Source organism: Poecilia reticulata, chromosome 21 (assembly GCF_904066995.2).
Source record: "Poecilia reticulata chromosome 21, P_reticulata-male-v2, whole genome shotgun sequence".
In the NCBI taxonomy this organism is placed as follows: domain Eukaryota; kingdom Metazoa; phylum Chordata; class Actinopteri; order Cyprinodontiformes; family Poeciliidae; genus Poecilia; species Poecilia reticulata.
Window position 1 is genome coordinate 17,465,203 of NC_088850.1, and position 13,846 is coordinate 17,479,048.

At 42.4% G+C, this 13,846-nt stretch overlaps 1 protein-coding gene across 1 annotated transcript; it reads left to right on the forward strand.

The window, feature by feature from the left end:
• The first annotated feature begins 5,568 nt into the window (after nucleotides 1–5,568).
• Nucleotides 5,569–13,350, forward strand: trib2 (tribbles pseudokinase 2). The gene is made up of 3 exons (XM_008398297.2): nucleotides 5,569–7,173; nucleotides 8,625–8,917; nucleotides 10,926–13,350. Exons 1-3 carry the CDS (start codon nucleotides 6,904–6,906, stop codon nucleotides 11,395–11,397), a joined length of 1,035 nt encoding a protein of 344 aa, XP_008396519.1. The 5' UTR covers nucleotides 5,569–6,903; the 3' UTR covers nucleotides 11,398–13,350.
• Nucleotides 13,351–13,846: the final 496 nt, after the last annotated feature.

Consider the following 13,846-nt stretch of genomic DNA (forward strand, 5'->3'; position numbering starts at 1 on the left):
AAATCTGAATGTTCTTAAAGGGCCGGTTGTGCCAGAATTTATTGATAAAACCAATTCAGCCATTAAAATATCAACAAATTTAGCTGTTCCTCCAAGATTTTGTGATTGTTTTTGTGTTGGTTTGTGTTTTGCAATCAAAATAACAGATTTTTGTGGTGGCAATTTAGAAGTGTTTGTAAGGAATTTCTAAATTTGCTCTGTAATATAAAAGAATGTATGAGGCTAAATGTGGTTTTTAATTGATCGCTGTATCAATTGGGAACTACGACTTGACATCCAATAAGGCCGAGGCAGCAGTCAGTGACGAAATCAATGTTTTTGACCAATTTTGAGAAAATGTTCAGTAAAATCAGAAAAAAATATGTGGAGATTTGTTGATTTTGTGTGAATTTAGAATATTTGTGGAAAAACTGGAGCAGCATATTGATGTAATTGGGTGTAGAGAGACACATAAAGATCTACAGGGGGCCATGTTTGGCCCCTGGGCCTTGAGTGTGACACAAGCGTTCTAGGGAGTTCTGGGTCTTCCTCTGGGTCTCTGGGTTGTTTGTCTTGTATGTTTCTGTGTTGAAGTAGGGAGATTTCATCAGATAAATTCATTTATGCTGATTGTTAGAAGTTTTAAAAAGTGTGCCATTGTGATATTGTTAAAAAACAAAACGTGGAATTGCATTTCAATTCAATTTATATCAATTTAGAAACACTTTGTTAATCCAATAAGGAAACTGTGAATGTTATTGTTATTTACTATGTCAAAAATTGTGTTGTATCAAGCTTAAGTTTTGTTCACTCTTGCTTTTTTATCAATGGCCCAATTTAACCGAACACAGAATTCATTGTCCGCACTCCCAACGCCTCTGCTAAAACCGAATCCCCTAATGTGTATTTGTACTTTTCCACCACATATTTGCAGATTGAGCATCTATGTGGTGACAAAATAATCCAAAAAGATTACTTCCAGGCTGCCAAGGTTTGCAGAAACATCAGCATAAACTGGAAACACTGCCATAAAAGCTGGGGAGAACATGTGGTTAACATCAGGCCACTCGTCCTCTCACAGCATAGCACTGCATTTCTTTGGTAGACCAGAGAATGAAGTCCTTTTTTTTTTTTCTTAATCAAAAGTGCGCTGCCAGATCTAAGATTGATGAAGTGTAGATGCATTCTGTTTGAAATCATACTTTTGCCAAATCCAAACCCAGAAGTTTTACTGCTGTAGGAATCAGGGGCTAAATCAATTTACACAAACACATTAAAAGTCAGAAAGATCCATTTCTAACTTGAAAAATTCTGGGAAGAAAAAGTACATGGAAATATGCTAAAAACAACAACAACAACAAACAAAACACCTTCAGCTGCAGATATGCATTAGGTGGGAAATCTTTTCCACACATATGTTAAAGGCAGTGACTGCATTATTAAATGCTTAAATTATTTATTGAACCGTGACTGAAGTTTGGTGCTACAATAGTCTAAAGCAGCATAAAAGATACATGAGTAAAAGCCATGACTGTATAATGTTACATTGTAACCATTAAAGATTCTGTAATTACAGTTGCAGAGATAGTAATGCTACAAAGTATCTGCAACGCTTTAGTGATTACTGTTGATCATTTCTTGTACTTTTAAGATCCTTCAGCTTGCTAGTGACGTGTTTAAAAGTTCAACACCCAGTCAAACTATCGGATCTAATCCTACAGACTCATCTCGCAAAGGAAACAAAGAACGCAGCAATGCAGCTTTTCTTTGCTGTAGGCCCTCTTCAAAGCGGCTAATGTTGTGTGATTTCACTTCAACAGCCATAATACACGACTATTATTAACCTCTCTGCTTCTGAGCGGGTGAGTCACCCTGTCCGGTGACGGGGGCTGCCACAATCCCTCACTCAGCTGTCTGACTTCACCGAGCAAGCGATCCAAACCAGTGACGCCAATGCCGTCTCCAACTCGAGCCAAGATCCTTCCTCTCCAAGCTGAAGCCTTCATGACCTCACACACAAACAAGCCGCTAACACTTCCTGCAAGCCTCCGGGTGGAGAATGGAAATGTGTAGCCGCTGTGAGCTGCTTCGCGGGCGCATGCACATCCTGAATTTATCACAACAGGACATATTTATTTCACTTTGTCTGATGAGGGCAGCAGATTTACTGTTTTGAATGAGGGTGGCGGGTTAAGCGAAGGTCAGTGGAAGTGGCATTGTTTGTTTAACCCACTCAAGGGTCCCCTTGGGTTTTACTGTTGCTGCTGACAGGATATGTTTTACAGCCACGAGTCTTTTGGGGTATGTCTTCACTGGGTTTGAAGGATTATACATTCCTTTGGCAAATGTCCTTTGCGAAATATCTTAAAATGTTTTGCCCATTCCTCAGCAAAAGGAGGGCAGGTTCCTCAGTTCAGTTGGGCAGGTTGTTTTCAGGAAACTGTTGTGGATTTTCAGCTTGTTTTAGATCAGAAGTTCGACTGGAGCTTAACCCATGAATATCTGTAGATCTGACTGAACATTTAGCTTCGCTGTCTTGCTTGAATGTGAACTTCCATCTCGGTCTCAAGTCTTTGGTGGCCTTTACAATGTTTGTCTTCTATTTGGCACCGTCTATCTTGTCATCAGTGCTAACCAGTTTCTCTGTTCCTATATAAAATAGCATAGTCACAGCATGATGGTACCACTACCATGCTTACAAGAAGATTTTGTTGAGCCTGGTTTTATTTATCAATGACTTTATTTTATTTGCTGTTCGCTTTCTAACTTTCTCCTACACCAACCTCTAAGTTGCTCTCCCGACCCCACTCAGGGACAAGGGTGCAGGAAAATGGATGGATGAGTGTCCTTTTCCTTTCCCTTAAAAATTATGCATCGCTTTGTGTGTGTTTTTTTTTTTCACATAAAACAAATGAAAATAATAATAATTAAAAAAAAAAACTTTTTTTGTTGGTATAACATGAGACAACACCAAAAGGTTGAAGTAGCAGCAGGAATACTTTTAGAAGGTCTGGAAGCCTATTTGGCACAGTCTTATCTGAGATGAGCTGGAATGAGCATCAAAGTGTTTTTCCTTTGGTGTTTCATAAAATGCGGGACGTTTTATCACTCCTCACCTGAACGCCCGTTAATAGACTAAATGTGTCGCATCACAAAGAGTCATGGAATGCGTTCGGTCTTCAGCGAGAACGCTTTCATTAGCGACGCATTGAGTAAGCCTCGCAGCTGCGAGCAACCCACCTTTTCTCTTACAGCAATTGTTGAGCAACAAGTATATCGACACTTCTTTGGGAATTCTGAAACAAACAAATGCCAAAAACCTCTGATGTTTTTCGACGTGATCACTCGTGCAGTCGTTGAATGCTGTGCGCTTTGTTTGCCTTGTTCCAGGGTTTGGTCTAAAGCCGTTCACTCCAACAAAGATGTTTGGTTTCATCATTGTTCCACAAGATTTCTCTTTTATCCCCCCCTGCAAACATTGCTCTCATTGTTCCTCATTTTCCACAAAAGTCTTTCTTTATTATTCTCTGGTATCGTCTTTACCTCTTTTTTTCTCCTATCTTTTGCCCAACTGCCTTTCTCACACTGTATTCCCTCACTGAATGTTATTCCCCTCTGCCTCTACATCCTGGTTTCTCTTGTACGACTTACTTTTTCTCGTTGGAAGTTACCTAAAGGGATCGGCTGTGACAGCACTAAATGATTCTGGCTGATATCAGGGAGGGAGGGCGGGAAAGCTGCGTTGCTATGTAACAGCAGGGAAATTGGCCACTGGCTGAATGTAAAATTGGAGTCAACTGACTCTCATCTGAGGTAGTTTTTTTGTTGTTGTTGTTGTTGATTGCAAACAGCAAGATGAAGCTGTACTTGGAAACAAAGCAGATATTGACCTCTGAGCAGTTTTCCTACAATGTTTGAGTAACACGGATGAGGGAATCGGGGAGACTACCCGTCCAAGTTGACCTTTCTTTGAAGAGGAATCCTGTTCCAGTGGCACACAGAGTTTAACAGGCAGTGTTTTGGTGTGTCTAGAGACTTGATGGATATTCTGCAGTGCTGGTCTTTGTCACAACCAGAGAATCACGGAATGAGCACAAGAAGGAACCTTTAGGGATTATTATTTTCAAATTGTGCACAGCTGCGGTTTAGGCTTAGCAGAATCCTTATTTTGGGTCGTAGCCATGGCCAAATGCAGATGTTCAGCCGCATCAGACAGACACGCACCATGCTAAATGAGGATCCAGCTTGTTCCATGCTAGGCTGTAACATTTCCACGGCTGAGAACCGCGTTCCCATCCATTCTTCTTCTCTGCAGAATTTGTGAAGTGAGAGTGAAGCTACTGTAAAAGTAAAGAGAGTTGTTCCAGCATTGTAACAAAGAACAAAGTGGGTGGCTCACTGAGATTGTATCTCGGAACATGCATGCACATACACTTGAAGAGCTTGTGGGTGCAGCCACATTCAGCAACTGTGAGCCACTGTTTAGAGATGAGAGGCTTCTATGTAAAAAAAAAAAAAAAAAAAAAAAAAGAGAGAAAAATTATGCATTTCCATGCTGCGGGGGTTTATCTGGGCAGAGAGAGAAAGAGAGAGATGAAGGCAGAGACCAGTGCATGAGAGCAAACACACGAATACGGGTTAAATCAAACACTTCTGTCAGTGTCTCAGGATCCAGCTGCAGTCATTCCTCTGGCCGCCCTGAATTCCTATGCTGAATTGCACAACCCTCCTGTCATACCTTGTGGTAATCTAGGATGAGCAAGCCAGGGAATAATGAACCTCCAATATTCTGTTCTTTGCCAGATGTTAATGCTGTCTTAGGAAAAATTACGTTTTGTGAGTGATCTTTCAGTCCACAGCATGGCTGAAATACAGATCAAGGATTTTTATTTTGAGGGTAAACAAAGGGTCAGCATCATGTTTGGGGAAACATCCATCCATCCGTAAGCACCAGACAGGCACCAGAGAGATTTTGCCGTCTGTTGGAGTTTCTCAAACTAAAACAAAAAGAAAAAAAAAACACTTAAAATAGATATAGTCTGTACGGAATTAATACATTCTATGTAAATGGAAAATATCATATTTATTGAATTATTTACCCCTGTTCATTGTCTGCTGAAATGTCATTGATAAGGCAGCCAACAAAATATGTATCCATTTTTTTAATAATCCTAAATTTAAAATACAGTTAAAAACTATACACTGCTCAAAAAAATAAAGGGAACACTTAAACAACACAATATAACTCCAAGTAAATCAAACTTCTGTGAAATCAAACTGTCCACTTAGGAAGCAACACTGATTGACAACGGGGACCCTCGTCGGGTCAATCAGTGTTTCTTCCAGTGTTCCCTTTATTTTTTTGAGCAGTATATTTCCATATGTTTTAATGTTTTGCTCTGTGGGATACTTTTGACATGTAAGAATACTTATCCAGCTGGATTATAGGAATCATTTGGATCATGAGAAACTAACATCCAGTTTCACTTCACAATATTTTTTTTTCTTCTATGAATTACACACAACTGGATAAATATTCCTTATTTTTCTCGGGTTAAAGTACAAAGGCATTGTAAATGTTGCCATGGTGTGTGTGGCGCTGTTCTGAGGAAGGGGAGGATTCCCTCCCCACTTCTGCTTGAGTGACATTTCAGGGGGAAACACATTTGTAGCGCAGCATGTACAGTAGCTATACTCTGTTCCACCAACGCTGCATTTAGATTCCTGGGGGTGTAGCCACGGTACACGGCTCTCACATGACCTCACTGCAGGCTGAAAGCCAATAGGATTTCGTTGTGAGCGTGACGTTGGAGGCGGGTTAGGTAGCTCGTGTATATGTGAGTGTACGCGCGCGTGCGTGTGCATTCAAAGCTTCCCTTCCTCTCCCCCCTCCTTCGCGCTGGGCAGGAACGCAGCTCTCTCTCTCTCTCTTTCTCTATGTACAGGCGCAGTGTGTGCAGCTTCGCTCTGCACTGAATGAACTAGATTCCCGGCCACGTAAGAAGCACAGCGGTACCACGGGAGAGAGGATGTCCTGCTGAATCAAGGGATTGGCCTGGGAAAGTCGGCCGTCCCTTCCTTCCTTCCACAAGCTTTGCAGCGGCATTCACAGGCGACAGACGGCACATTTTTTTCTACTGGATAAGTTCAAGCGGAGGATAGAGAGCGCCGACCCGAGCAACACAAAGAGCTCCAGCAGTCTCTCCGGATGGGGCTCTCTCCTTATGACAATCACCGTGCATGGATGTGATCCCGGGGAACAAGGCCGTGCACTGACCTGGTACTCGTTAGCCCATCAAGCTAACTAGTTAGCTCTGCACCTGCTAGCAAAGCCCTGACTAATTTCAGCAGCTATTATTAGCTCAGAAACTTGCTTAATTTGTTTGGCTTGTGCATTCCTTAAATGCGACTGCAAGCCGCGTAAAAATATATTGTTTCCGTTTTACGAAACGTCTCAGCATTTCACCGGCGAGATAAGCTAGCGGACCGTTGACTTGGCAGCCTTCATTCATTTTTAAAAGCTAACTTTTGGTAGCCTTTGTTGCAGCTTTTTGTCTTGCATCGACGTTAATGAAACCACCTCGTTGTTGAAGGCTTTCAGAGAGCTTTGGCCTTACAGTCAGGTATTTAACACAGACTTCATTCCATGAATGTATGACAAAGGGGAGCAGATGAGCTGTGGACAAATTAAACCCTTTTCGAGTTTAGTTTCTTGCCTGTTGACACAAAACCAAAGCACGGTACTTTAAATTCACATTAGTTTTGGATCTTTTTTTTTTAAATATATTATCCATACATATATACGGGACATAATTTAAAGTATCGTGCAAGCTAGAGGTGCACTAACCGAGGAAGAGGAGAACAAGGAGAAAACTTCATATATTTTTTTTGTGCGCGTGTGTGGAGATTTCGCACTTATTCCTCATGAACATACAGAGGTCAAATCCAATCAACATTTCACGTTATGGGAGATCGCGACACAAATCGCACGATTTTGAAGAATTGTCTTGCCTAAGGACTACAGAGTCGAACCAGAGTTTCAGCCCGAACCTCGGTTCCCCCAGCCCGCCGGAGACCCCGGACTCCTCGCACTGCATCTCCCGCATCGGGGACTACCTTTTGTTGGAGCCGCTGGAGGGAGACCACGTTTTCAGAGCCGCCCACCTGCACAGCGGCGACGAGCTCATATGTAAGGTGAGCAGCACAGATCTTCACGTTCCCCCCACCCCCCCCAAATAATCGACCTACATTTTTTTTTTTTTTTTCTACGCACTTCATTCAAAAAGTCGTCTGTTAAACATTGCAATTGCTTCCGGTGCTGAGATTATCGAGCACGCACAAAAAAAAAAAATGCAGATTTGTGTGGGGGTTTATTGTTGCAGGATGCATGTTGCATCAAAACCTGCCACCTCAACTTTTTTTTTTTTTTTTTTTTTTTTTTTTAAATTATTGCTTGCGTTGTAAATAGAAAGCTGGCAGCCCAGCCTGGTGGAAAAAGTGAATGGAGTGAGCTGTGTGGTTTGGATTGCATGATGTAACGTTGACAAAGGAGTGAGTAACCACGTACACACACACGCATACACACACACACTCCTGTTAGTGCCATTCTGGCTTACCCGTGGCTTCTCCCTTTCACAGCACAATGCTGTAATCAGTATACCTCCGAATGAATGTTTGGCATGCGAGTGTTACCATGTGCTGCACAAAATTCTCAGGGGAACTGAATGTTTAATGAGCTGATGAGTTTGGAGGAATATACCGCCCTTGAAGGCAGAGATGCACCAATCAATCGACGCACACAAAAAATGGAGCCGGACGAGTTTTCCTGATCTCTTTTTGCAGGTTTAATGAACTTTTTGTTCCCTGACCCCTGTTTGCTCCATCCGGTGACCCCCCGCCCCCTCTCTCTCCCTTCTTTGTGACTATTAAATTACACAGTTCTTCAGCTCGTCTATGGCACATATCGACTGTTGCATATTACTGATTACATATAACAGCAGCTCTTGTCCCTGTGCAGCATTTATCTCCTGAGCTGTCCTCGTCTGGGATGATTAATAGAAACAATGGCAATGTCCACCCTTGGACCCATAAAGCATGACGCACACAGCAACCTGCCCCTTCTGACTTGTGATAATGTTTTCTCTGCCATGAGAAATGAGTGACCTTTGGCACTGGTTATGAGGTAACAGCTGTTTGTCCTGCTCCGCTTGGTGCCGACCTCGATACGGCAGCAATCAATCCCCCCTCCTCACTTCCAGGATTGATCATGTTTTTGTTTTATTTTGTTTTTCTGTTTTTTTGGGGGAGTTTTTTTTTGTCGAACTCGAAGGCCGGGTACCGTCGTAAGACCCGCAGGGTGCGCTTTGTATTGAGTTGCGAGCAGAGGAGCCTTCTCACCTGAACTGGTTGTGCTGAAAGTCAATTGGGGGTTGCTATGGAAACAAACAAGACACTGCAACCTCAGGCTGCAGGATAATACCGTGCACTATTGTGATGCTTTGTTCTGCCCTTACTTTTAGCAAAAAGAAAACGAAGCAAGTTAGGTCCCCCCCCTCCTTTTTTGCTGTTTTTTTTATTTATTTTTATTTTTTTAAGTTAGAACGAATCTCTGCTGACACAAACAAACTTTCCTGTCGCGTTTGCAGGTTTTCGACATCGGCCGGTACCAGGAGTCACTGGCGGCCTACTTCGCCCTGGGCCAGCATGAGCACATCAACCAGATCCTGGAGATTTTGCTCGGCGAGACGCGAGCCTACGTGTTCTTCGACAGGAGCCACGGCGACATGCACTCCTTCGTCCGCACCTGCAAGAAGCTGCGGGAAGACGAGGCCGCCCGGCTCTTCTATCAGATAGCCTCGGCCGTGGCGCATTGCCATGACAACGGACTGGTCCTCCGTGACCTCAAGCTGAGGAAGTTCGTCTTCAAGAACGAGGACAGGTAAGCCTCGGCAGACCTCGGCCATGTAAGCACCGCGACTTCTTTCTCTCTCGCTCTCTGTCTGCTTCACATGCTGAGAATACAGTGTTATGTCACATCTTGGCTCAAACAGCGATTGGTGGGAGCTGAGTCAGAACAAGAGTGGCATGGTTCTCCTGAACACATCTGCCCCAGTTCTTTCTAAGCGTGTGGTTTTTATTGGTGGAAATGTCTCACGCACTGTGTATAAATAGATGCAATGCATGCAAGCGAGTGAGCGAGCGGGCAATCATTAGCCAAACTGGAAGGCCAGCTCCAGCGCTGGATGGAACAGCACGGTCTGATAAGCTGCCGGGACGCGCATTTTGGATGGCAGATCAATCGAATCGAGTCTCCAGACTACTGTAGTAATACGCTGAACCTGACACTCGCACTTGGAGTACAGAGCCTGACACCTGCTGGCAGCAGTCGCTAACTGCAAAACGTGGCATCTGTTGCTGCTGCAGCCCCAGAGCAAGATTTACTTTAATCTTTTCATGTTTTTTCTAATGAATGGAAGTACAAGCGACAACTCCCAAGTTGATGCTTCGCACTTCCTCGGCTTTTAGGTTATTGCTTTTTAGCCGCTCTGCTTGTTGCCGTCTGAGTGTGAGGTGTCATTTATTTGGCACGTACTGTGGAAACTAGAAGTTGAGCTGCTTCACATACTTAGTGCAGGTCCAGTGACCTCCGGTGGTCCAGGACGGAGGCATGCATCCCATTTAAAGTGGTTGGTGGTGAGCGGTTTTTACCTCCGAGATATATATATATATATATATTGACCGACTCGCAAACCTGTTCTTGTTTTGTTACAAAGATGTAAACAATACTTAAAAAATAAAAAATCTCAAATGAATTGTAGTATAGGAGTGTTACTCAGATTATACTACTCTTTAATTTTTCGGCGCTCCACACAGTAAACACAAGTAGCTCTCACACGTCATCAAACCTCACTGAGCCATAAATTGTCCCTGAAGTTATTGCAATAAACAGTAATATTGTTGTTTTGAAACCATTTGAGTAGTATAATGGTAACGGCACAATAATGCAAGAATGCATTCTCAATGATGAACATTTGAAACCAGTACTGGAAGATGTTTTAAATATCCAAAATACATAAAACAATAAATCAATTATGACGTCTATGTAAACAAAATGATCCTTCCAAAGAAATAAAGGGGGGCTAGTTGAGACCAAAGCTGCTTTGGTAGGTAGAGAGAGAAGCGAAAACGATCAATCTCGCAAATGGAAAATATTGAGTTTGTTTTAATTTGACATGCAATTAATTGATTTATTGCGACGGACCTAAACACAAGTTGTAAGATGATGTAAGTTTGAGTAGAACCTGCCACCATGAGACTTAATTTCCATACAAACCCTGACTAAGAATGTTGCCCACAAAAAAGTTTTTGTCGGAGGCAAGTGAGACGCGCCGCAGCTTCAGTTCAGCCGAACGGCGTGCCGTCTGAAACCACAGGTTGGGTGAGGGGCAGCGCTGCGTCGCTCCAGGCTCCACGTGTGATTAGGCTCAAATATGTTCCAGTGAATAATGTGGTTTTAATCTCTCTTATTGTGCATTTAAGCCTTTTGAAAGCGCGGTAATAATTATTCCTGTTCCCAAAATGAGCAAGGAGCAATTCAATTAAGCATGCTTCTAAATATCACCGAGGAGGAATGGGTGTCCAGACGGCTCAGGAAAACAGAGCAAATATCCATATTTGAAAGCTGTGCTGTGCAGCATAATAATGGGATTATTAATATTATTATGCTCTGGTTAAATGTTTTTGCACACTTTTTTTATTAAATTTTTTTTATCCCTTCCTTGGTTTCCCCTTTTTTTTTTTTTTTTTTTTTAATTCAGTTGCTTTGATATAAAACTGATACTTTTTCGTGTGAAAGTGTCTCGGCTTATTTTCTAGCCTTCTAGCTGCTGATCCCTTATAAGTCGAAGACTCATTGTGTGTGTTTTTTGCCTCTCCTTTGGTTCCAGAAACCTTGTTAAACTGGAGAGCCTCGAGGACTCTTACATCCTTGCTGGTCTTGACGACTCGCTGTCAGACAAACACGGCTGCCCGGCCTACGTCAGCCCAGAGATCCTCAACGCCAACGGCAGCTACTCGGGCAAGGCGGCCGACGTCTGGAGCCTGGGCGTCATGCTCTACACCATCCTCGTGGGGCGCTACCCTTTCCACGACGTCGAGCCTGGCTCGCTGTTCAGCAAAATCCGCCGGGGCCACTTCAACATCCCCGAGACGCTGACGCCGAAGGCCAAGTGCCTGATCCGCTCCATACTGCGCCGGGAGCCGGCGGAGCGCCTCACCTCCCGGGAGATCCTGGAGCACCCGTGGTTCGCCTCCTCCGGAGTGCTGGGGGGGTTCCAGGCGCACGGCAGAGGGGAGAGGGAGCAGGAGCAAATGGTGCCTGAGGTGAACATGGAGGAGGAGCTGGAGCTCTTTAGCTGAACCGCCACCACCGACGGAGAAGCACAAAACGGAGAACGCCGCCACGGGGTCGGCTCGCCACGGTATCAGCAGAGCTCCACCTCCTTGCCCTCCCCGCCTCCCCAAAAACAACCCCACAAAAAAAAAAAAAAGAACAGTAGTGTAGAGATAAATAGATGAATTTGTCACTCATAATAAAGGTGTTTCCATCGTGTTTTCCTTTTCCACCACTTCATGGAAAACCTTGAGCCTGGCATGACAAATGGCATCTATACACCACCTGGCGACGCGCTCTCCCCTGTTTGGGGATGTTGCTGCCAGACATGCAAGTTGCAAACAATGTAGCAATTTTATTTTATTCTTTTTTGTTTGTTTTTCTTTTGTGTTTTGGTTTAATGTGGTGCTCATACGAAGTTGATGCATTCACCAATTTTTTTTATTTTTTTTTTGACACTATTAAGCGCATGAAGGGACATATGAAGACGGTAAACCAAGGACAACCATACTAAACGAACTGCAGCACCACATTTTGTTTTCTTACAAATTTAGCTTTTTTTTTTTGCGTCGTCATGGCTGCGGCCAGTAACGGAGCAGCGCCGCAGACCCAAAGTTGGAAAGGGCAACCCCACATTCTGTTGCTAAGCCAATACAACTGACTTGGGACCACTGGGAAACAGAGCATCTTTGTCATCATTGCATAAAAAAATGTCTGACCTCAGTTTTTGTTTTGTTTGTTTTTTTCTTTGTATCTCAATGCTGACAATTCTGACAGTCACTAAATTCCTTGGTGGCCTTTTTTTCTTTCAGTCACGTCTCTTAAGCTTCTACCATGCTTTCATTTTCTGTACACCGTCATTTATCGCTTTTTTTTTTTGTCTCTTAAGCTATTCTAATCTGCTCCCTGCTGCTTTAGTATTTTTCCTTAAACCCTTTTTCATCCATTTTCTGTGTGATCATCCCAACATGGCATAAAGCACTTGGTGCGTTAGGTTAATGGACACTTCCACCTTCTTGAAATTAGCTAACTTTTTTTTTATTATTATTTAAATTTCAGTTGTAGAAGCGATGACGTTTATTTAAATTGTAACAGCTATAAAAATATATATAAATGAATATAAATATATATTTAAAAACTAAATAGCAGGGTATTTCTTTACCAAGAGATTCCTTTTTTTCTCTTTCTTTTTTTTGTTCCATGTATGATGTAGGCAATATTTTGACACAAGACAGGTGTGAAAAGAAAACGCGTCTGTCTGAAGTTTTAGAAGGAAAAAAAAAAATCAAAACGCCATCTATGCCAGTATTCCTGTACCCCCAACAGGCCATGCCACCCAGTCTCTCCCTCATTTCTTTTGGAGGAATTTAAAAAAAAACACACAAAAAAAACAAAACAACCTTGATATGGGATATTCAGTAGTGGTATTGCTATTCCATAATCACTCCATGACCTCATGTTAGTTTTTTCCTACTGCCTGTGTAGGTTCTGTGAAAGGATCATGCTCAGATCGGGTAGCAGTGGACATGTTTCGTCGTATCTCAATGTTACTTGAATTTGTGTTTTTTAACCTAGTCAGTGGCATGTGCTCCATGAATGCTATAGCCTGCCTAGCGAGGGGTTACGGGTGGGTTGGGGTTTGGAGGATGCTTTTTTTTGTTTTGTTTTCCTTTCTTTTCAAGAAAAGCTATTTCTAACAGGAAAAAAAAAAAACACTCAATTGAGTCACTTTTCAGTTTAAAATACGGCTATAACTTTCATTGTTTCTGTAGACTGAGCTACCTTTTTATTTAAGTTGGTGCTGATTTGGTGCTAATGTTTAGTTTTTTTTTCCTTTTTATTTTTTATTTTTTCCTGTTTTGTTCCTTGGCGGGTGGGGTTGTGCATGGTGGGATATCTGCCTCAGATGTTCAGATTGTATTGTAACAGATTCTGGTGTTTTGTCCAAATTTATTCAGTAAATAAATTGTGAAATGATATTTGACTATTGTTTTTTTTTTTGTGGAACACAAAACGGTTTTTAATCTGGAAGGCTCCTTGCGAACAAAAACGTTAACAGTTTCTGAAATATGTCCGTTTTAAGATGTAGAAGACTTTATAGAGCTATTTGACAGACTTTTCTGTAACAGCAGACTTGCTTCAAAGCATATCTCATAAAAATATGTTTTTCCCTCATGTTTTTGTGGAACTTTATCAAGTTTAAATGAAACATCCCCAAAACAAGCTTCAACGTGCTTCTAAGGCAATAGTTCACATAAATATTGCCTTAGCGGAACATGAGGCAATATTTTGCCTTCAGTTCTTGTCATCTTGCAGACCACAACAGAACCCAAATGCTTTAGTCTTCCAAACATTTCTCATCTGCCATAATGTTCACAAATGGTGTGTTTGGCTTGTTTTATAGTGGTTAGATTTGTTACACCAGAGCTGTGCATGTATTGGCAAAGAAGAAAACTAGTGGGATTAATTTTGTGG

What these genes read in the sequence shown, in the direction of transcription:
- trib2 (XM_008398297.2), top strand. Translation starts at nt 6,904, where the DNA reads ATGAACATACAGAGGTCAAATCCAATCAACATTTCACGTTATGGGAGA. An exon ending in GCGACGAGCTCATATGTAAG is followed by an intron (nt 7,174 to 8,624) that starts GTGAGCAGCACA and finishes TCGCGTTTGCAG; the next exon opens with GTTTTCGACATCGGCCGGTA. An exon ending in GTCTTCAAGAACGAGGACAG is followed by an intron (nt 8,918 to 10,925) that starts GTAAGCCTCGGC and finishes CTTTGGTTCCAG; the next exon opens with AAACCTTGTTAAACTGGAGA.